At 43.8% G+C, this 22,839-nt stretch overlaps 1 protein-coding gene across 6 annotated transcripts in view; it reads right to left on the minus strand.

Annotated features, from left to right (window-relative positions):
* The window catches only part of brca2 (BRCA2 DNA repair associated), a 177,147-nt gene that overhangs the window by 86,517 nt on the left and 67,791 nt on the right, over nt 1-22,839 (minus strand). For all 6 annotated transcript variants that reach the window (XM_068033510.1, XM_068033512.1, XM_068033506.1 and 3 more), the window contains exons 12-14: nt 9,428-9,526; nt 8,654-8,732; nt 5,975-6,423 (exon numbers count right to left, since the gene is read on the minus strand). In XM_068033510.1, coding sequence (XP_067889611.1) covers nt 5,975-6,423; nt 8,654-8,732; nt 9,428-9,526 — 627 coding nt within the window. The remainder of the gene's footprint in view (nt 1-5,974; nt 6,424-8,653; nt 8,733-9,427; nt 9,527-22,839) is intronic.

Genomic DNA, 22,839 nt, shown 5'->3' on the forward strand with positions numbered 1-22,839 from the left:
TCTCTCTCTCTCTATATAGAGAGCTACCTTTTAAGGTAAAAATCCATCACATTTGAGTCTCTGTCAGATGACAAAGGGCCCTCCCCCCTGATCTGACCACACAAGTGTCCAGGATATGAAAATCATTGCTATCTATTGGTGTCTGGATCTGGACCCTTCTGTTACAATAATGCTACTTCACAATCTTGGTTTGGGCTGCAGAATCAGTCTGTCTGCAGAGCATTTGTTAGTTCATTCCTGTACATTGAAGTCATCAATATGTAATGGGCTGCTTTCGATTTCAATGGGATCTCCCCATAGCTAATTCGGACAAGGTAAACGAGGTTCATCCTCAACAGACGGATGCGTTTATTGACAGTCCAGGAGGGGTCACCTGGCCTCTGCTCTATTTGACCGTGGTACAAATTAGCCTATTTTCTTACGGTCCAGTTCAACAATTGACTTTTATTTCATAATTCCTCCAGTTCATTGTTTATTTCATCATGGCTCCTTCCGAGCATGACAACATACACGGTCAGAACCAACTCAGGTCTTTTGCTGGTCAGCACAATAACTTAAAAACAGCTCTACCTGCTGACCAAAGACCGATTTTTAAGCCAACTCGGATTGAGATTCTGCTTTGGATGCAATCAGGAAATTGTACCCAAAATGCACTTGAAATAGCATTGGTTAGATTATGCTTCAAGTTTCTCAAAACTCATTTGCATAATCACAAACATGAAATATTCCATGAACCAACGCAATCAAGCAAAGTAATAGAATGAAATTTTTTTTTCTTTTTTCTATTAAAAAATATTTCTTGATGTATTTGAGTGGTAACTTGGTGCAGTTTAATCAATACAGCTGAAAATGGTTTGTCACCAAAAATAAGCATTTTTAATAAGGATTTCCAGTCCTTCACTTGTAAGTAACCCGATTTAAAATCGCTGAAAATGACTTCCACACAAAATATGAAGACCAGCATAATCCTGAATTATAGACCCTCAGCCAGTGAGCCATCCGTCAAAGACTACAACCAATTACTGACCCTGCCACATTCTCAAAGATCTATTCACAGATTTCAAATCAAACTCACTATCCCACGACGGACCTATTTTTTGATCGGTGCCAAGCTGGCTTAGCACTACCACTGCAGACATGCTTACCAACAGAAACACAGCACTTAAGAACACAGAAGATGATCATTTGGCCCACTGTGCGCGCGCTGGCTCCTTTCTAGTGCAATTTTAAATGCATGCCTTCACCTGAAAGTGCAGACTAAGCGGAGGCGGCAAGTGTAGAGGTGATAGGAGCACCAATAGAGCAGGAGAAAAGGCCCAGGGAACAACATGGACTTGAGTGGAGGTATCATTATATAATCAGAGAATCTAAAATTACAAAAAAAAGGAGTGACAGCGGGTAAGTGATTAGTTGGTGAGAACTACCGTGGTCTTTGTTTTCTCTCCAAATTAGGGCCGTGGGTTACACTAAAAAATTAGTTAGTAGTTCCATAAATCCTATTGAATACACAATCTCTGCCATGTCCCTTCTCATATCCTGGACAACTTGTTCAGGAAGTGTCGTCAACTGGAGGAGCTCAAGCACTGCGGTGTTTTTTTTAATGCGTTTATGGGATGTGAGCGTCACTGGAAAGGCCTAATGCCTATTCCTAATTGCCCTTAAAAGGTGATGGTGAGCCACCTTCTTGAACAGCTGCAGACCATTCGGCACAGCTACACCCATAGTGCTGTCAGGCAGGGAGTTCCAGAATTTTGACCAAGTGACAGCGAAGGGATGGCGATATATTTCCAAGTCAGGACGGTGTGTGGCTTGGAAGGCAACTTGCCGGTGGTGGTGTTCCCATGCTTACTGCCTGCGTCCTTCCAGGTGATAGAGGTCACAGGTTTGGAAGGTGTTGTCGAAGGCGTCTTGGCAAGTTGCTGCAGTGCATTCTGTTGCCACGCTGCACCAGTGATGGAGGGAGTGAATGTTTAAGGTGATGGATGGGTGCCAATCAAGCAGGCTGCTTTGTCCTGGATGGTGTCGAGCTTCTTGAGTGATGTTGGAGCTGTATTCATCCAGGAAAGTGGGGAGCATTTTATCACCTGGTAGATGGGCGAAATGCTTTGGGGAGTCAGGAGGTTGAGTTGTAGAATTTTCAGCTTCAGAACTGCTCTTGTAGCCACAGTAATTATATGGCTGATCCAGTTAAGCTTTTGTTCAATGGAAACCCTCAGGATGTTGATGGCGGTGGATTCCGCAATGGTAATACCATTGAATATCATGGGGAGATGACTAGATTCTTTCTTGTTGGAGATGGTAACTGCCTGGTACTTGTGTGGCACGAATGTTATTTGCCACTTAACAGCCCAAGCCTGAAATGTTGTCCAGGTCTTGCTGCATCCATGCACAGAATGCTTTATTGAGAGAAATTGAACTGAACATTCTACAATCAGTGAACATCGGACAGTATGATGGAGGGAAGGTCATTAATGAAGCAGCTGAAGATGGTTGGGCCTTGGACGCAGCCCTGAGGAATTCCTGCAGCGACGTCCTGGGATTGAGATGATTGGTCTCCAACAACCACAACCATCTGCCTTTGTGCTAGGTACGACTCCAACCAGTGGAAAATTTTTCCCCGATTCCCATTGACTTCAATTTTATTGGGACTCCTTGTGTCACATTCAGTCAAATGCTTTCACGTGAAGGGCAGCCACTCTTCGCTCACCTCTGGAATCCAGCTATTTTGCCCATCTTTGGACCACGGCTGTAATAAGGTCTGGTGTAGAGCAGCCCTGGCAGAACCCAAACTCAGCATCGGTGAGCAGGTTATTGATGAGTAAGTGCCACTTGATAGCACTGTCGTTGACACCTTCTATCACTCTGCTGATGATTGACAGTTGATTGATGGAGCGGTAATTAGCTGGATTGGATTTGTCCTGCTTTTTATGGACAGGACATACCTGGGTATTTTTCCCACATTGTTGGGTACATGCCAATGTTGTAGCAGGACTGGGGAAGCTTGGCTAGGTTCATGACTAGTTCTGAACAAAAATCTTCAACAATACAGCTGGGATGTTCCCAGGGCTCATTGTGTTTGCGGTACCCAGTGCTCTCAGCCATTATGTGATATCACGTGGAGTGGACTGAATTGGCCAAAGACGGGCATGTGTGATGCTGGAGACCTCAGGTCAAGATGGATCATTCACTCAACAATTATGGCTGAAGATTGGTGCAAACACTTCAGCTTTGTCTTTTGCACTGACTTACTGGGCTACCCCATCATTGATGATGGGAATGTTTGTACAGCCTCCTCCTCCTGTTAGTTGTTTAATTGCCTACCCCCATTTACAATTGGACGCGGCAGGACTCCAAAGCTTTGCTGTGGTCCATTGGTTGTGGGATCACTTAACTCTGTCTGGGTTTCAGAGCTTGAGCAGAAGCTGGCTTCACATCAGTGCATCAGCGAGGCTGAGAGCTACATGAATAGCACATTCCAGGAGGCGGTCATCCCACAGCTTAAAAGTGTGCAGGCAGAGAGGGAATGGGTAATTGCTATAAAGAAAGGACGACCAGGCAGGTAGTGCCAGAGTCCCCTGACAGCATCTCATTTTCTAACTGGTATTCAGTTCTGAATACTGATGAGTACGACATTTCCTCTGGGGACTACAGCCAGAGCCAGGTCACAGTACAGTTGTACAGAGGAATAGGAGGAAGATCAGGAAAGCAGTAGTGGTCAGGGATTCAATAGTTAAGGGAACAGACAGGTGTTTCTGAGACTGAGACTGCAGATGTGACCCCAGGTTGGTATGCTGCCTCCCTGGTGTCAGGGTCAAGGACGTCACTGAACTTATGCAAAATATTCTGCAGGGGGGGGGGGGGGGGGTGGAGAGAAGGGTCATGGTTCATACAGGTACTAATGACATATGTAGAAACAAGGATGAGGTCCTAAATACAGATGTTAGGGAGCTAGGTAAGTAATTAAAAAGCAGGACCTCAAATGTAGTAATCTCCGGATTACTCCCAGTGCCATGCACTAGTGAGTACAAAAATAAGAGAATACTGAAGATGCAGATGATATGGGGTGTACAAATCATTGAAGGTGGCAGGGCAGGCTGAGAAAATGGTTAAAAAGGCATAAGGGATCCTGGACTTTATAAATAGATGCATAGAATACATAAGCAAAAAAAAACCTTAATTAAATATTGGCTTGCCCTCAATTGGAGTCTTGCGTCCAATACTGGGCACCACACTCTAGGACGTGAAGGCTTTAGAGAGGGTGCAGTAAAGATTTACGCGAATACTTCCAAGAATGAGGAGCTTCAGTTACATGGATAGATTGGATTGCTCTCCTTAGAGAAAGGTGAGAGGAAATTTGATAGAGGTATTCAAAATCAAATGGTGACATGAGGAAAGACAGTTTTACACAGTAAGTGGTTAGGACCTGGAATGCAGTGGCAGAGTGTGTTATGGAGACAGGTTCAATCCTGGCTTTCAAAAGGGAACTGGATAAGCACCTGAACAGGAAAAACTCGCAGGGCCACGGGAAAAAAGCTGGAGAGTGGGATTAGCTGAGTTGCTCTTGGAGAGCTAGCACAGACACGACAGGCCGAATGGTCACCTTCTGCACTGTAACCATTCTATGAATGTGAGAAATGGTGCAAGAGGGAGGGGGTTTAGTTTCCTGGGGCATTGACACTAGTTCTGTGGGAGGTGGAACATGTACGTGCTGGAACCAATATCGTGGCAGGGAGGTTTGCTAGTGCTGTTGGGGAGGGTTTAAACTAATGGCAGAGGGATGTGAACCTGGAGCGTAGGTTCAGAAGGGAAAGCAGCAAAGCTGGAAATGGAAGGCATAAAATTAGTGAGTGAGTATGGAAGGCAGGGGAAACAAAGGCCAGGAAATAGAGAACAAATGAGTTGTTCAGCGATTAATGGTTTATACTTCAATGCAATTGAACTTCAATTCACTGAATAAGGCAGATGAGCTGAGGGCACAGACAGACACCTGGATGTAAGATGTAATAATTAATACTGAAATGTGGCTTAAAGGAGGGCAGGAATGTCAGCTGAACATTCCTGGTTTCAGGGTTTTCAGACAGAATAGAGGGAGATAAAAAGGAAGGGGCATTGCAATGTTGAATAAAGAAACAATCACAGCTTTAAGGAGGGATAATATGCTAGAAGGAAAATCAAATAAGGCCATGTGGATTGAACTGAGGAAAAAAAAGGCAATGACACTGCTGGGGGTATGCTATAGACCACCAAATAGTCAGAGGAAATAGAAGAGCAAACATGTAGGCAAATTGTTGAAAAGTGCAGAAACAATTGGGCAGTAATATTAGGGGATTTCAACTACCCTAATATTAACTAGGTTACAAACAGTGTAAAGGGTATAGAGGACACAGTATTCTTTTTTAGCCAATACATAGAAAGCCCAACAAGAGCAGACGCAGTTCTGGGCTTTGTTTCTGGGGATGAAGCTGGGAAAGTGAAAGAAGTATCACAGTGCTTCATCTTGATGCAGAAAGTTGATCAAACTCTGCGACATTAATTATCTCTGTTTATAATTCTTCATGTTTACTGGGGAATAACTGCACCAACAATAGATGACAGGCTCCCATATTTAAATCATGTAACATTCAACATTAAAAATATGGCTAACCTACACATACTTTTCTTACTTACATTCAAACTGTGGTGAAATCAAGAATTACTTGATGTGGTCTTTACTTTTTCACAGGACCAAGACTGGGAAACTTCTTGCTTCCCTCCTACAATCTTCAGATTTTTTAAAAAATCCACATTTGGTATTATGAAATCAATACTTCCCCATTTACCTTGCCCCTTCTCTATGAGGCCTGTGCTGCAGATCGTGACCATTTTGGGTTTCTCAATTTAATGAAAAACAAGTTACAGAAAAACATTAATCTAGGTTAAATAATTAAAACAAAAAGCAGGATAAATAAAATACTTATAGGTACAATAGTACTACCTTCAGCATCAGCTTTAAGTTCTTCTGAACTATCAGATATTGACCGTAGTTTGCCTTCAGCACATCTGACTATCACACTATCATCTTTAACCGTGACATCATCTTGCTTATGTCTACAGCAGATACTGGCCTTTGTAGAAATCCCAATTTCAGCTTGCATTGGAGAATTAACAATCTTCACATTCTCTTGTGTTTCCATTCCAGTAGAAATTGGAAGAGTTTTGAATGGTGGGACAAAAGTTTTTGCTGGCTTTGATGTACTCTGTCTGCTGCTGTTCTGTTGCATGTAACCACCTGAGTGTCTTTGGAATGGAGGTTTGAATACTGCAGCTTGTCCTTTCAGTGGCTTGACTTCATGTTGAAGGCATAAACTTTGTTGAATTGAGTTTTCTTGGACAGGGAATGTGACATTAGAAGAAACCGATTGCTGATGAATGCTGTTTGAAGCGCTGTTGAAATATATGTTTTTTTGTTAGAAATAGAACAATTAGAATGCAAGGTTTTCTTCTGAACAGAATTTTGTTTCTGATAAGATGACTACCTCTATTATATACTTTTAAAAAATCTAATTTTCTAGAAAGGGTGCACTAACATTGTACCTCTGAGCACCCAAACTGGATCGCAAGTTTAAATTTCAGGCTCAACTAGGATTTTCACTGATGAATGCCAAAGGAGGCAAAATTTTGTTTTTGTTGGTTTGGGATGTTGAATGATGAACTAGAGATTACTTCCTGCATCCTTTGTTCAAATATGTCTACTAGAGGATCAACTAAGGAGTAGTAACAAGGAGTTCTGCGGAAAAGACTGCAGGCTGAGCCATCCCTAGTTCCCCAACTGGAAAGCCCAAATTCTGAAGGAAAAAACATTAATACGAAAACATAATTGCTGACAAAGGCGGCTCTATAGGGAATGTGACTACACATACTAATGAAATTAGTAAACTTCACGAATAGGTACCACCAACAAAACTGCATGGCACTGTCCATTGCAGGCACTTCTTTGAGGACTGGAAGTAACTGGTGACAAGTTCTCAAAAAGGACATTCATACTAAATATGAGAAATTCAGAATCATCTTTGGCATTCAAAAAGTTCTAGGCATACATTCTAAATGCAGCAGATTTTAACATACAGTTAAAGATTCCAGATCCATCACTAGGAAATTATTTTGCCTCCTATGGTGCTACTGTGCCATGAACAAGTGAGAGCCACATTAAAAACTGGAGACAAAAAAAGTCCAAATTAATAGACATGGCTAGCAACTGTGAATTCTTGACCTCAATTATACCAGTGTGGAAGAGCTAAGAGGAAACTAAGGTACTTTACAACTGGATTGAGAAGAAAAGTCAAAGGGACAATCATCTAACAAAACTCCTGCACACCTCCCAGATGATGTATGAAAATTGGATTTGGCAGAGGCCTGGCAGGAGGTCTTCAGCCACTCTCTCAAATGGAGAGGGTAAAAGGGGGGGGGGAAAGATGAAAGTTGGACTGGGAAACAGAAGCTAGAGTGAGAACACAGATACAAAATAAAGCAAAGAATGCAAACTTTTTTTCAATACCGAAAATCGAAGCGAGTACAAGTAATGGTTTCAGTTGGTAGTGCTTATGTTACTACATTTTTAACCTAGAGACCTGAACTAATAATTCAGAGAATGCACATTCAAAACCTACCATGGTAGTTTGAGAATTTGAATTCAGATCAAAAAAAAAACTTGCAATTAAAAAGCTGGCATCAATGACTGTGAAGCTAGTTGATTGATGTAGAAACACATATGGTTCACTAATGTCCTTTAGGGAAGGAAAGCTGCTGTTCTCATCTGATTTGGCAAGTGACTCCAATCCACACCAAAATGGATGACGCTTAACTGTCCTCTGAAGTGGCTTAGCAAGCTGCATTAAACATCTAACAATGGTTTAAGAAGGCCCACTACTAACTTCTCAGGATAACAGGGCAATAAATGTCAGCCTTGCCAGCAACATGCAAATCTCAAGAATGAATTTAAAAAGGTAATGCTAAACCTGTACAAATCTTTATGCCACAGTTACTGTATTCCGTCCGATTTTTGGCACCCTATTTCAGAAAGGCTTTAGATTATGGACAGGAGAGATTAAGACAATACTGGAACTGACAAATTATGAGTAAAGACCAGAGAAACCTTTGTGTCAGAGCAAAGGAGGATAAGAGAAAATCCAATGAGGTGCTGAAAATTATGAGTGATCTGAGCAATGTCAGTAGGGAAGTACTACTTCCACTGTTCGCTAAATTGGCAACTGAAGGGAATAAATTTAGGATTGTCACAAAAAAAAACAAAAGGAAGAGGTTAGGTGAATTTTTTATATCTAGAGTTGTTGGGACACAGAATGCCAGAAGCAGAAGTAGAATCCATAATAGCTTTTAAAAGATAAGTCAATAAATACTTGGGAAAATAAAAGTTGAGAGTCTGAAAATTCTGAAAAAATAAGAGGGGGCCTTGAAATTACATTTTAAATACCAATACAAAAATCAGTCTGGAGCATGGAAATTAATTTAAAATACAAATGTGTTTGTGGATCTAGTATTAACTATCATAATTTATAAGTTTGGCTTTTCCAATCAAGTACCAAAAATATTCAAATCAAAATTCTACTTTTTAAATCAGAGGTTAAATTTCATTTCTGAAACATACAATTGAAATTACCTTTTGTCTTTAGATAGTCCACAGATGACAGGCTTAAGTGGTACCCTGTACATGAACTTCCTTCGGTCATGAAGTACTCCTGGAGAAAAAAAAAGTTACATTTTTCATCCCTCAATGGTTAAAAAAATCCACTGTTGTCCAAATAAAACTACACAGCTCACTGTTATGAAAGTGACTGTTTTGTTAAAAATATTTTTAAAGAAAGGAATTTATAGTTAAGCTAAGTAAATGTTTTATTATCAAGGGGACAATGAGGGCTGGGCTGGCAACAGTGTTACTGTTTGTCACCTTGCTCAGGTTAGGCTTACGACAGAAGCCATGTCAATAGGGGCATAAAATTGACAACTCTCCTTTGATTGGACAAGCCCATAGCAGGCACAGAACATCTGGATGGGCAAAAACTGCCAAGCTGTTTGGTTGGCAGTCAGTGCATGTGTGTCAAGCCTGGAGAAGAAGCATGTGTTGGATACGAACAGCTTAGAAGGCTCGAACACAGACAATAGCTGTAATTTTCCAATATAGTTCAGGTTGCCATGAAGAGAAACCAGTAAGTTTGCCCACACATAGAAAAATAAGCAATGAAATGAGACCAACATTGTCCAGTTCCTCACTTTCAAATTTAAATCCTCTGAGCTAGAAATAATGCATACTCGAAGCGGAAGGGAACGTATAAAGGTAATAAACGATAGCTCTAAAATAAAGTGAACTCAAACACAAATGTGAAAATGTCATCATATAGTTTTAGAACTCAATCATACAGAATTAGCAGCCTACCTTCAGGATTACATATTAAAGGTTTGAATGTCACTTTGTGCTCACTGCATATTGTTCTGTCAAATTCAGGCAACAGCTGTCTTTTTGGTAGTGGTTCCTCTGAAACAAAAATCATCCAGTTTTATTAATAACCATGCATTATTTAAAAAGGTCCTCACACTTCCACTTCCTCACTGTTAACTTAAAGGAATTTTTGACGTCCACAACACAGACTTTGGTTACAACTAAGAAACAATAGAGGTACCATCACACTACTGGGTGTATTCTATAAGCCACCAACTAGTGCGAAATAAATAGTGGAACAAATTTGCAAGGAAGTAACAGAAAAGTGCAAAACTACAAAGTAGTTACAATGGGGGACTTAATCCAAACATAGACTAGGATAGTAATAGTGTAAACGGCAGAGACGGGGAACAGTTTCTAAAGCGTCTTCAAGAGAATTTTCTAGATCAGTATGTTTCTGGTCCAACAAGGAAGAAAGCAAAATATGTTTGCTGCATCTGGTTCTGGGAAAGATTTGGGTAAAGCAGAACAAGTGTCAGTTGGGGAACATTTCAGGGATAGTGATCATAGTATTATAAGGTTTAGGTTAGCTATGAAAAAGGACAAGTAGCAATCCAGAGTAAAAAAATAATTAATTGGAGGAGAGCTAATTTCAGTGGGGTAAGAACAGATCTTGCCCTGGTAAATTGGAAACAAAAGACTGGCGGACAAAAGCGTAATAGAACAATGAGCCGCCTTTAAGGAGATGGTTCGGATACAGTTGAGGTACATTCCCATGAGGAGGAAAAGGTAGGACAAACAAAGCCAGAGCTCTGTGGATGAAAACAAAAAGAACAAGATCAATCAGGAGAAGACGGCATATGACAGATGTCAGGTTGATAATACAAGTGAAAACTAGGCTGAATACCAAAATTTCAAAGAGGAAGTGAAAAAACAAATGAGAGAAGCAAAGAGAAAGTATGAGAAGAGACTGGCAGCTAACATAAAAGGGAATCCAAAAGTCTTCCATAGGCATATAAATAGTAAAAGGGCATAAAAGGAGGACTGGGGCCTATTAGGTACCAAAAAGGGGATTTAAGCAGGGAGGGAGAGGGCATGCTTTAGGTGTGAAATGAGTATTTTGCATTTGTCTTTGCCAAGGAAGAAGATGCTGCCCAAGTCATAGTGAAAGGAGAGGCAGCCGAGACACTGGAGGGGCTAAAAAATTATGAAGAGGAGGTATTAGAAAGGCTGGATGTACTTAAAGGTGATAAGTCACCGGACCATATCAGATGCATCCAAGGATACTGAGGACAGGCTGGAAATTGCAGAGGCAATGGCTATAACCTTCCAAACCTCCTTAGATACAGGGGTGGTGCCAGACAACTGGAATTGCAAATGTTCAAAAAAAGGGCGTAAGGATAAGCCCAGCAACTCCAAGCCAGTCAGTTTAACCTCAGTTGTGGGAAAGCTTTTAGAAACAACAATCCAGGACAAAATTAACAGTCACTTAGACAAATGGGGAATAATTAAATAAAGCCAGCAGGGTTTGTTAAAGGCAAATCATGATTAGTTAACTTGCTTGAATTTTTTGTTGAGGAAACAGATGGTTGATGAGGGTAACACGGTTGATGTGGTGTATCTGGACTTCAAAAATGGCATTTAAAAAAGTGTCACATAACAGGCTTGGCAGCAAAATTAAAACACATGGAATAAAAGGGACAGCCGCAGCACGGATGTGAAGTTGGCCGAGTGACAGGAAACAGTGTAGTGGTGAACAGTTGTTTTTCAGACTGGAGAAAGTTATGAGTGGGGCTTTCCAGGGGTTGGTATGAGGACCACTGCTTTTCTTGATCGACAGTAAAAGCTTTGTTGTCTGGCACTTAGCCAACCGGCAAGCTCCATTATCTGAAATCTCCGCAAGAATTCAGATTGCCATCTGCGATTAGAAATGCTACCTTGCCTCCATTACTGGTTCCCTATTTGCTACAATGGGATTCTTGGACCCTGCAGTCAGATGCATTTTGCTCCCGAGTTCCACATACAATCTCCACCAGGGAGCGCTTGTTTGAAAGGGCAGACTCTCCCATGTACTATCTTGGCACCAACCCCAAAGGATTAAAGAAAAATTAGGAATCGGCTTTTCCAATGCTAGGCCTTGGGTATCCTTCGCTCTCCCGGCAATTACTTCGAAACGGGAGGTCAAATCCCACCCGCCTTGGTAAGTACCAATTCTTGATTAACCAGAATTATTGCTTATCTGGCACCTCTTAGGTTGGCACACGCCAGATAACAAAGCTTTTGCTGTATATTAATGACCTAGGCTTGGATGTGCAGGGCACAAATTCAAAATTTGCAAATGACACAAAACTTGGAAGCATTGTGAACTGCGAAGAGAACACTGATAGTCTTCAAGAGGACATTGACAAGCTGGTGGAATGGGCGGACACATGACAGATGAAATTTAATGCAGAGAAGTATGAATTGATACATTATAGTAGGAAGAACGAGAGAAACAATATAAAATAAATGATACAGTTCTAAAAGGTGTGCAAGAACAGAAGGAACTGGGGGAATATGTGCACAAATCACTGAAGATGGCAAGGCAAATTGGGAAAGCAGTTAATAAGGCATACAGAATATTGGCTTTATAAATATAGGCATAGAGTGCAAAAGCAAGGAAGTTATGGTGAACCCTTGGCCTCAACTGCAGTATCATGTCGATCTCTGTGCACTAAACTTTAGGAAAGATGTGAAGGCATTGGAGAGGGTGCAGAAAAGATTTGCAAATGGTTCTAGGGATCAGGGACTTCACTTGTATGAACAGATTGGAGAAGCTGGGCTTGTTTCCTTTAGAGAAGGTTGAGAGGAGATTTGATAGACGTATTCAAAATCATGAGGGATCTGGACAAAGTAGATAGTGAGAAATTATTCCCATTTGTGGCCCAACATGTTCCCTCTAGGGTAATAGGGAGGAGCATGAGACATAAAGAAGCTCTGGCTGGTAAAAGTGGGGAAAATCCCAAGATATTCTATAAGTATATCAATGGGAAGCGGATAACCAGGAAAAAAGAGTAGGACCCATTAGGGACCAAGGGGGAAATCTGTGGGTTTAGCCAGAGGACATTGGTAGGGTGTTGAACGAATACTTCACATCTGTCTTCATCCAAGAGAATGAGGAAGTAGATATGGAACTCAGTGAGAGAGACTGTGAGGTTCTTGAGCAAATTGTCATAGGCAGTGACAAGGTATTGGAGGTTTTGGCAGGCTTAAAAGTAGCCAAATCTCCAGTTCCTGACGATTTGTGTCCCAGGATGCTGTGGGAGGCGAGGGTGAAGATTGCAGGGGCTCTGACCCAAATTTTTAATTCCTCTCTGGCCACAGGGGAGGTGCCAGAGGACTGGAGAACAGCTAATGTGGTCCCACTATTTAAGAAAGGTTGTAGAGGTAAGCCAGGGAACTACAGACCTGTGAGTCTCACGTCAGTGGTAGGGAAACTATTGGAGAAAATCCTGAAGGACAGAAACTATCTCCACTTGGAGAGGCAAAATTTGATTAGGAATAGTCAGCACGGCTTTGTCAGAGGGAGGTCATGCCTAACAAATTTGATTGAATTTTTTGAGCATGTGACCAGGTACGTAGATGAGGGGAGTGCAGTTGATGTAGTTTACATGGATTTCAGCAGCCTTTGACAAGGTCCCACATGGGAGACTCATCAAGATAGCAAATGCACATGGGATACAGGGTAACTTGATAAGGTGGATTCAAAATTGGCTTAGCTGTAGGAGACAGAGTGATGACAGACGGCTGTTTTAGTGACTGGAAGCTAGTGTCCAGTGGTGTACCACAGGGATCTGTGCTGGGTCCCCTATTGTTTGTCATTCATATAAACGACTATGTGGGGGTAGGATCAGTAAGTTCGCGGATGACACAAAGATTGGCCGAGTGGTTAACAGTGAGGTTGAATGTCTTGGGTTACAGGAAGCACTGAGGGTGGCAAGGGCACAGAATGTACTCTGGGTGGGGGACTTCAATGTCCAAAACCAAGAGTGGCTCGGTAGCACCACGACTGACCGAGCCCTAAAGGACATAGCTGCTAGACTGGGTCTGCAGCAGGTGGTGGGGGAACCAACACGAGGGAAAAACATACTTGACCTCATCCTCACCAATCTGCCTGCTGCAGATGCTTCTGTCGATGACTGTATTGGTAGGAGTGACCACCGCAGTCCATGTGGAGACTAAGTCTCATCCTCACATTGAGGATACCCTCCATCGTGTTGTGTGGCACTATCACCGTGCTAAATGGGATAGATTTCGAACAGATCTAGCAATGCAAAACTGGGCATCCATGGGGTGCTGTGGGCCATCAGCAGCAGCAGAATTGTACTCAACCACAATCTGTAACCTCATGGCCCGGCATATCCCCCACTCTACCATTACCATCAAGCCAGGAGACCAAACCTGCTTCAATGAAGAGTGCAGGAGGGCATGCCCAGGAGCAGCATCAGGCATACCTCAAAATGAGGTGTCAACCTGGTGAAGCTACAACCCAGGACTATCTGCGTGCCAAACTGCGTTAGCAGCATGCAATAGACAGAGCTAAGCGATCCCATAACCAACGGATCAGATCTCAGCTCTGCAGTCCTGCCACATCCAGCCGTGAATGGTGGTGGACAATTAAACAACTAACTGGAGGAGGTGGCTCCACAAATATCCCCATCCTCAATGATGAGGGAGCCCAGCACATCAGTGCGAAAGATAAGGCTGAAGCATTTGCAACAATCCTCAGCCAGAAGTGCCAAGTTGATGATCCATCTCGGCCCCCTCCTGAAGTCCCCAGCATCACAGATGCCAGACTTCAGCCAATTCAATTCACTCCGCTGTTCCAGTACAGCTACAACACTGGCATCTACCCTGCAATGTGGAAAATTGCCCAGGTATGTCCTGTACATAAAAAGCAGGACAAATCCAACCTGGCCAATTACCGCCCCATCAGTCTACTCTCAATCATCAGTAAAGTGATGGAAGGTGTCATCAACAGTGCCATCAAGTAGCACTTGCTTAGCAATAACCTGCTCAGTGACGCTCAGTTTGGGTTCCGCCAGGGCCACTCAGCTTCTGACCTCATTAAAGCCTTGGTTCAAACATGGACAAAAGAGCTGAACTCCAGAGGTGAGGGGAGAGTGACTGCCCTCGACATCAAGGCAGCATTTGACCGAGTATGGCATCAAGGAGCCCTAGCAAAACTAAGGTCAATGGGAATCAGGGGGAAATCCCTCCGCTGGCTGGAGTCATACCTAGTGCAAAGGAAGATGGTTGTGGTTGCTGGAGGTCAATCATCTGAGCTCCAGGACATCACTGCAGGAGTTCCTCAGGGTAGTGTCCTAGGCCCAACCATCTTCAGTTGCTTCATCAATGACCTTCCTTCAATCATAAGGTCAGAAGTAGGGATGTTCGCCGATGAGTGGACAATGTTCAGCACCATTCGTGACTCCTCAGATACTGAAGCAGTCCATGTAGAAATGTAGCAAGACCGGGACAATATCCAGGCTTGGGCTGATAAGTGGCAAGTAACATTCGCGCCACACAAGTGCCAGGCAATGACCATCTCCCCTTGACATTCAACAGCATTACCATTGCTGAACCCCCACTATCAACATCCTAGGCGTTACCATTGACCAGAAACTGAACTGGAGTAGGCTAGAAGAGCAGGTCAGAGGCTACGAATCCGGAGGCGAGTAACTCACCTCCTGACTCCCCAAAGCCTGTCCACCCTCTACAAGGTACAAGTTAGGAGTGTGATGGAATACTCTCCATTTGCCTGGATGGGTGCAGCTCCAACAACACTCAAGAAGCTCGACACCATTCAGGACAAAGCAACCCGCTTGATTGGCACCCCATCTACAAGCATTCACTCCCTCCACCACCGACACACAGTGGCAGCAGTGTGTACCAACTACAAGATGCACTGCAGCAATGCATCAAGGCTCCTTAGACAACACCTTCCAAACCCGTGACCTCTACCAACTAGAAGGACAAGGGCAGCAAATACATGGGAACACCACCACCTGCAAGTTCCCCTCCAAGTCACACACCATCCTGACTTGGAACTATATCGCCATTCCTTCACTGTTGCTGGGTCAAAATCCTGGAACTCCCTTCCTAACAGCACTATGGGTGTACCTACCCCAAATGGACTGCAGTGGTTCAAGAAGGCAGCTCACCACCACCTTCTCAAGGGCAATTAGGGATGGGCGATAAATGCTGGCCTGGCCAGCGACACCAACATCCCATGAATGAATAAAAAAAAAAAAAAAAAAAATATATATATATATATATAGACAGGATGGTCAAATGGGCGGAAAAGTGGCAGACAGGAAGTTAACCCTGAAAAGTGTGAGGTGATACACTTTGGAAGGAGTAATGTGACATGGAAGTATTCAATGAATGGCCTGACACTGGGAAGTTCCAAGGAACAAAGGGACCTTGGCGTGTTTGTCCATAAATCTCTGAAGGCAGAGGGCAGGTTAATAGGGTGGTGAAAAAGGCATATGGGACACTTGCCTTTATCAATCGAGGCATAGATTACAAAAGCAGGGAGGTCATGTCGGAGTTGTATCGAACTTTGGTAAGGCCACAGCTGGAGTACGGTGTGCAATTCTGGTCGCCACATTATAGGAAGGATGTGATTGCACTGGAGGGGGTGCAGAGGCGATTCACCAGGATGCTGCCTGGGATGGAACATTTAAGCTATGAAGAGAGGTTGGATAGGCTTGGGTTGTTTTCGCTGGAGCAGAGAAGATTGAGGGGTGACCTGATCGAGGTGTACAAGATTAGGAGGGCCATGGACAGGGTGGATAGGGAGCAGCTGTTCCCCTTAGTTGAAGGGTCAGTTACTAGGGGACACAAGTTTAAGGTGAGGGGCAGGTGGTTTAAGGGGGATTTGAGGAAGAACTTTCTTACCCAGAGGGTGGTGACAGTCTGGAATGCACTGCCTGGGAGGGTGGTAGAGGCGGGTTGCCTCACATCTGTTAAAAAATACCTGGATGAGCACTTGGCACTTCATAACATTCGAGGCTATGGGCCAAGTGCTAGCAAATGAGATTACGTAGACAGATCAGGTGTCTTTAATGCATCGGTGCAGACCCGATGGGCCGAAGGGCCTCTTCTGCACTGTATTATTCTGTGATTATTCTGGTGGAAGAGTCGATAACCAGAAGACACTGACTTAAGATGAATGGCAAAAGAACCAAAAGTCGACATGAAGAAAACTTTTTTTTTACACCAGTGTTTAGGATTTGGCATGAACTGCCTGAGAGTGTGGTGAAGGCAGATCAACTGTGGCTTTCAAAAGGGAATTTGATAATTATCTGAATAGAATAAAAATTGCAGGGCTACAGGGAAATGGCAGGGAAGTGGGACTAGTCGAGTTGCTGTTGCAGAAAGCCAGCGTGGACATGATCGGTCGAATGGCATCCTTCTGTGAGATCAATCAGGCAGTCTGGCAGCATAGAAGCGATTATGGAGTCAAAGGGAAAGTTACTGGAGTTAAACTGGGTGTCATCCACATAAGTATGAAACCTGACCCCCGCAGAGAATGCAGCTGACCAAGAAGACAGGCACCAAGGGTGTATCGTTGGGGAGCTACAGAGGTAACGGTGGGGTGGGAAGAAAATGCACTGTCGGAGAAGTGCTGGCTGCATTGAAATAGGTAGGTGTGGAATCACACAAGAGCAGTTACATTCAGCTGACAGCAAGCAAGGCAATGCAACAGGATGGTTTGTTCAACTTTGTCAAATTTCATAGCGTGAGGGTCAAGGAGGCATAATGTGCTGCAGTTACAGGCAAAAGATAAAATCTGTGACTACGGCCAAAGTAATCTCAATGTTGAGCAGGTTGGAAGCCAGACTGAAAGAGTTCATACAGGGATGTTTGAAAGACATAGGCATAGAGTTAGATGGCAAGGACCTGTTCAAAATTTTAGCGAGAAAAAGAGAGACGACCCAGGAAGACAGATGGATCAAGGATGGGCTTTTTGAGGATGAAGTGATGGCAATTTTGGAAAGGAGACAGACAATACCTGAGCAAAGGAAGACATTAATGTCAGTAAGCATGAGATGCAGGGGTGGAAGAAATGAGATGAGGTGACAGTCCAGGCAGCTGCATGTCAGGTCTCAATCTTGAGACACAAAGAAAGTCATGAGCTCTTTGTACTTGATGTAACCGTGGAGGCGTGTGGACTGGGAAAAGGGTTTGTTTGTTATGAAAATAAGAAACTGTAGGTTGCCTTTGCCCTTCTAGATGACCCTGTAATAATAAGAGGATGATTTTCCAGAGGAGACTAAGGTAAGGAAGAACTTAATGTGGTTAGGCCCAATCTGGCAATAAGTTAAGGGAGTGCAAATAGGATGATACCTGGGGGGATGGAATGAGTATTAAATGACCAGTGATTTGATTTGATGTAAATGTTAAAGGAAGCAGTTGAATGGCTCAACAGTAGCAGATATTTTGTGAGAAATAGAGGGTCAGAGAAGAGGGATTTGGGAGCTTATCAATGAATTGGTAATGGGCAAAGAATCTTTTGTGCAGGAAGCAAGGGTGAGGGCAGTGAGCTTGAAGAAAAGTAAGGGAATGTGGTTGGTAAGGGGGAAATGAGCAATTGTTTCGAGATTAATCAGTGAAATGGAGAAGTTGCTTGAGATGGTAAGATTGAGAGGATGACCATGGGTATGGGTGGGAGAATTTTCATGAAAGGCAATACTGAACGAGAAACCAAAAACTGAAAAAAAGGGGAGCCCATTAAGAGGAAGCTGGCACTGGGTTTGGGACGGCTGCAGACAAGGTGTATTTAGTGAAAGGGATGAAGAATGTAAGATGCTTGAAGGAAGAAAAATTACCAGAAAACAGAGGTGGAACTTGTCAATAGAGTTGGAATACGAAGTGCAGTTTTGAGTTCCAAACTACAGGAAGGATTTAAGGCAGGAGATGGTACAGCATAATGTTAACTAGGATGCAGCCTGGTATGAAGAAATACAAACACAGAGAAAGAAGTGAAGAAAGGAACTACTTTAATTGGAAGAGACTTGGGAGTGATTTGATTAGGGTTTTAAAATTATAAAGGAATGAGACAGAGCAAATAGAAACAGACTGTTTTCAGTGTTTGAAAGGTCTAAATTATTGGGACATACATACAAAATTAAATAGATGAGATTGACAACAGAGGGCAGAAGAATGTTTATTTAAACCTAGAGTTGCAAGGCTGCAGAGTGCACTACCAGAGTTAGTCATTAAAGCGGGGGTGGGGGGGGGGGGGCTGTGGGGAGGGCCATGTCAATATTTAATTACTTGATAGCTGGTTGAAGGAAAATGGAATAAAGGGTTGAGATCAGGGCTAGCACATGGGATTAGGACTATTGCTTTTATGTTGGACAAAGACAAACATTATTGGTTGGGCCAGAAGATGCGTTTCCATGGTGTAATTTCTATAAGATGATCAGCCATGATCGTACTGAATAGAAGGGGAGGCTCAAGGGGCCATATGGGCTACTTCTGCTTCTATTGCTTATGTTCTTATCTAATTATCTAAGAGTTATACCACCACCACGGCGGTTTGAGCAGGGCAAATAATGAAAGGTGTCTCCAGGTGAGAAGGCTTTGATAAGAGGGAGGGAGTCACCATCCATAAGTAAGTTTCTGTTATAAACATCGTGCCAATTGATTTAGCTATAATGAAGTTGCAGAAAGCAAATTCAAGAGCTTGCAGCACTCTACAGGACAATAAAGAACAGGGTGATGATTGATAATCCACAAGCAGGGCCAGGTAGCATAGAAGAGATAAAGGAGTTATGGGGAGATGATGAGAGAAGTTAACCCTCAAGGATTGAGATGGGCAGGATGGTCAACTGCAATGGATATTATACAGTTTGGCCTACCTCTTGAAAAGGATGTAAATGGTATGGTGCAAGATACTAAAGGAGCAGAGTGAGGCCACAGGCTAGTTTGAGAAAGTCTTGGGCCAGGGATGGAAGCAGGAGAAAAAATAGGCTGGAGATGAAAAGCGGAAGAGAACAGATGTAATATCTCCAAATTTTCAGATGACACAAAACTGGGCGGGAGGGCGAGCTGTGACGAGGATGCAGAGAGGCTTCAGGGTGATTTGGACAAGTTGAGTGAGTGGGCTAATGCATGGCAGATGCAGTATAATGTGGATAAATGTGAGGTTATCCACTTTGGTAGCAAAAGTAGGAAGGCAGATTATCTGAATGGCTATAAACTGAGAGAGGGGAATATGCAGCAAGTCCTGGGTGTTCTCGTACACCAGTCGCATGCAGGTCCAACAAGCGGTAAAAAAGGCAAATGGTATGTTGGCCTTCATAGCGAGAGGATTCGAGTACAGGTGCAAGGATGTCTTGCTGCAATTAAACAGGGCCTTGGTGAGGCCATACCTGGAATACTGTGTGCAGTTTTGGTCTCCTTATCTGAGTAAGGATGTTCTTGCTATAGAGGGAGTGCAGCGAAGGTTTACCAGACTGATTCCTGGGATGGTGGGACTGACATATGAGGAGAGATTGAGTCGGTTAGGATTGGTTGCAGCAGCTTTGACAGAAGCGGAGGTACGGAGCTGGGAGGTCAATTTCAGTGTAAGTTAAAAGTTAATTCCCTTTTGTTTTCGGAGGACCAGGGGACTGCTGGGTAAGTAAAAACTATATATTTGGGCGGTTTAAAATCAATTTATTTTAGTTTTGGTTGTAGCAATTTAGAATAGTGGGAATGGAGGTTAAGGCAGTTGTATGTTCCTCCTGCAGAATGTGGGAGGTAAGGGTCGCCAAGTGTGTCCCTGCTGACTGCATCTGCGGGAAGTGCACCCAACTCCAGCTCCTCGAGAACCGCGTTCGGGAACTGGAGCTGGATGAACTTCGGATCATTCGGGAGGCGGAGGGGGTTATTGAGAGGAGTTATGGGGAGGTAGTCACACCTCAGGTAAAAGAAGTAGGTAGATGGGTTACCGTCAGGGGAAGGAGAGGGAACCAGCATGCAGTGCAGGGATCCCCTGTGGCCGTTTCCCTCAACAACAGGTATACCGTTTTGGATACTGTTGCGGGGGACGACTTACCAGGGGTAAGCAATGGGGTACAGGTCTCTGGCACAGAGTCTGTCCCTGTTGCTCAGAAGGGAAGGGGGAAGAGGAGCAGAGCATTAGTCATTGGGGACTCCATAGTTAGGGGAACAGATAGGAGGTTCTGTGGGAACAAGAGAGACTCATGGTTGGTGTGTTGCCTCCCAGGTGCCAGGGTTCGTGATGTCTCAGATCGTGTTTTTGGGATCCTTAAGGGGGAGGGGGAGCAGCCCCAAGTCGTGGTCCACATAGGCACCAACGACATAAGTAGGAAGAGAGATGGGGATTTAAGGCAGAAATTCAGGGAGCTAGGGTGGAAGCTTAGAGCGAGAACAAACAGAGTTGTTATCTCTGGGTTGTTGCCCGTGCCACGTGATAGCGAAGCGAGGAATAGGGAGAGAGAGGAGTTGAACACGTGGCTGCAGGGATGGTGCAGGAGGGAGGGTTTTGGTTTCCTGGATAATTGGGGCTCTTTCTGGGGTAGGTGGGACCTCTACAAACAGGATGGTCTTCACCTGAACCAGAGGGGTACCAATATCCTGGGGGGGGGGAGATTTGCTAGTGCTCTTCGGGGGAGTTTAAACTAATTCAGCAGGGGAATGGGAACCTAAATTGTAGTTCCAGTGTACAGGATGTTGAGAGTAGTGAGGTCAGGGATAAGGTTACAAGGACGCAAGAGGGCACTGGCAAGCAAGAACTTGGTTTAAAGTGTGTCTACTTCAACGCCAGGAGCATCCGGAATAAGGTGGGTGAGCTTGCAGCATGGGTTGGTACCTGGGATCTCGATGCAGTGGCCATTTCGGAGACATGGGTAGAGCAGGGGCAGGAATGGATGTTGCAGGTTCCGCGATTTAGATGCTTCAGTAAGAACAGAGAAGATGGTAAAAGAGGGGGGGGTGTGGCATTGTTAATCAAGGAGAGTATTACAGCGGCAGAAAGGACGTTTGAGGACTCGTCTACTGAGGTAGTATGGGCCGAGGTTAGAAACAGGAGAGGAGAGGTCACCCTGTTGGGAGTCTTCTATAGACCTCCGAATAGTTCCAGAGATGTAGAGGAAAGGATAGCGAAGATGATTCTCGACAGGGGCGAGAGTAACAGGGTAGTTGTTATGGGGGACTTTAACTTTCCAAATATTGACTGGAAATACTACAGTTCGAGTACTTTAGATGGGTCAGTTTTTGTCCAGTGTGTGCAGGAGGGTTTTCTGACACAGTATGTAGACAGGCCAACAAGGGGCGATGCCACATTGGATTTGGTACCCGGCCAGGTGTTAGATTTAGATGTAGGTGAGCACTTTGGTGATAGTAATCACAATTCGGTTAGGTTTACCTTAGCGATGGGCAGGGACAGGTATATACCGCAGGGCAAGAATTATAGCTGGGGAAAAGGAAATTATGATGCGATTAGGCAAGATTTAGGATGCGTAGGATGGGGAAGGAAACTGCAGGGGATGGGCACAATCGAAATGTGGAGCTTATTCAAGGAGCAGCTACAGCTACTGCGTGTCCTTGATAAGTATGTACCTGTCAGGCAGGGAGGAAGTTGTCGAGCAAGGGAGCCGTGGTTTACTAAAGAAGTTGAAGCGCTTGTCAAGAGGAAGAGGGCGGCTTATGTTAGGATGAGACGTGAAGGCTCAGTTAGGGCGCTTGAGAGTTACAAGCTAGCCAGGAAGGATCTAAAGGGAGAGCTAAGAAGAGCAAGGAGAGGACACGAGAAGTCATTGGCGGATAGGATCAAGGAAAACCCTAAGGCTTTCTATAGGTATATCAGGAATAAAAGAATGACTAGAGTTAGATTAGGGCCAATCAAGGATAGTAGTGGGAAGTTGTGTGTGGAATCAGAGGAGATAGGGGAAGCGTTAAATGAATATTTTTCGTCAGTATTTACAGTAGAGAAAAAATGTTGTTGAGGAGAATACGGAGATTCAGACTACTAGGCTAGATGGGATTGAGGTTCACAAGGAGGAGATGTTAGCAATTTTGGAAAGTGTGAAAATAGATAAGTCCCCTGGGCCAGATGGGATTTATCCTAGGATTCTCTGAGAAGCCAGGGAGGAGATTGCAGAGCCTTTGTTGTTGATCTTTATGTCGTCATTGTCGACAGGAATAGTGCCGGAAGACTGGAGGATAGCAAATGTTGTCCCCTTGTTCAAGAAGGGGAGTAGAGACAGCCCTGGTAATTATAGACCTGTGAGCCTTACTTCGGTTGTGGGTAAAATGTTGGAAAAGGTTATAAGAGACAGGATTTATAATCATCTTGAAAAGAATAAGTTCATTAGCGATAGTCAGCACGGTTTTGTGAAGGGTAGGTCGTG

The sequence above is a fragment of the Heterodontus francisci genome, chromosome 6, assembly GCF_036365525.1.
Source record: "Heterodontus francisci isolate sHetFra1 chromosome 6, sHetFra1.hap1, whole genome shotgun sequence".
Classification (NCBI taxonomy): Eukaryota; Metazoa; Chordata; class Chondrichthyes; order Heterodontiformes; family Heterodontidae; genus Heterodontus; species Heterodontus francisci.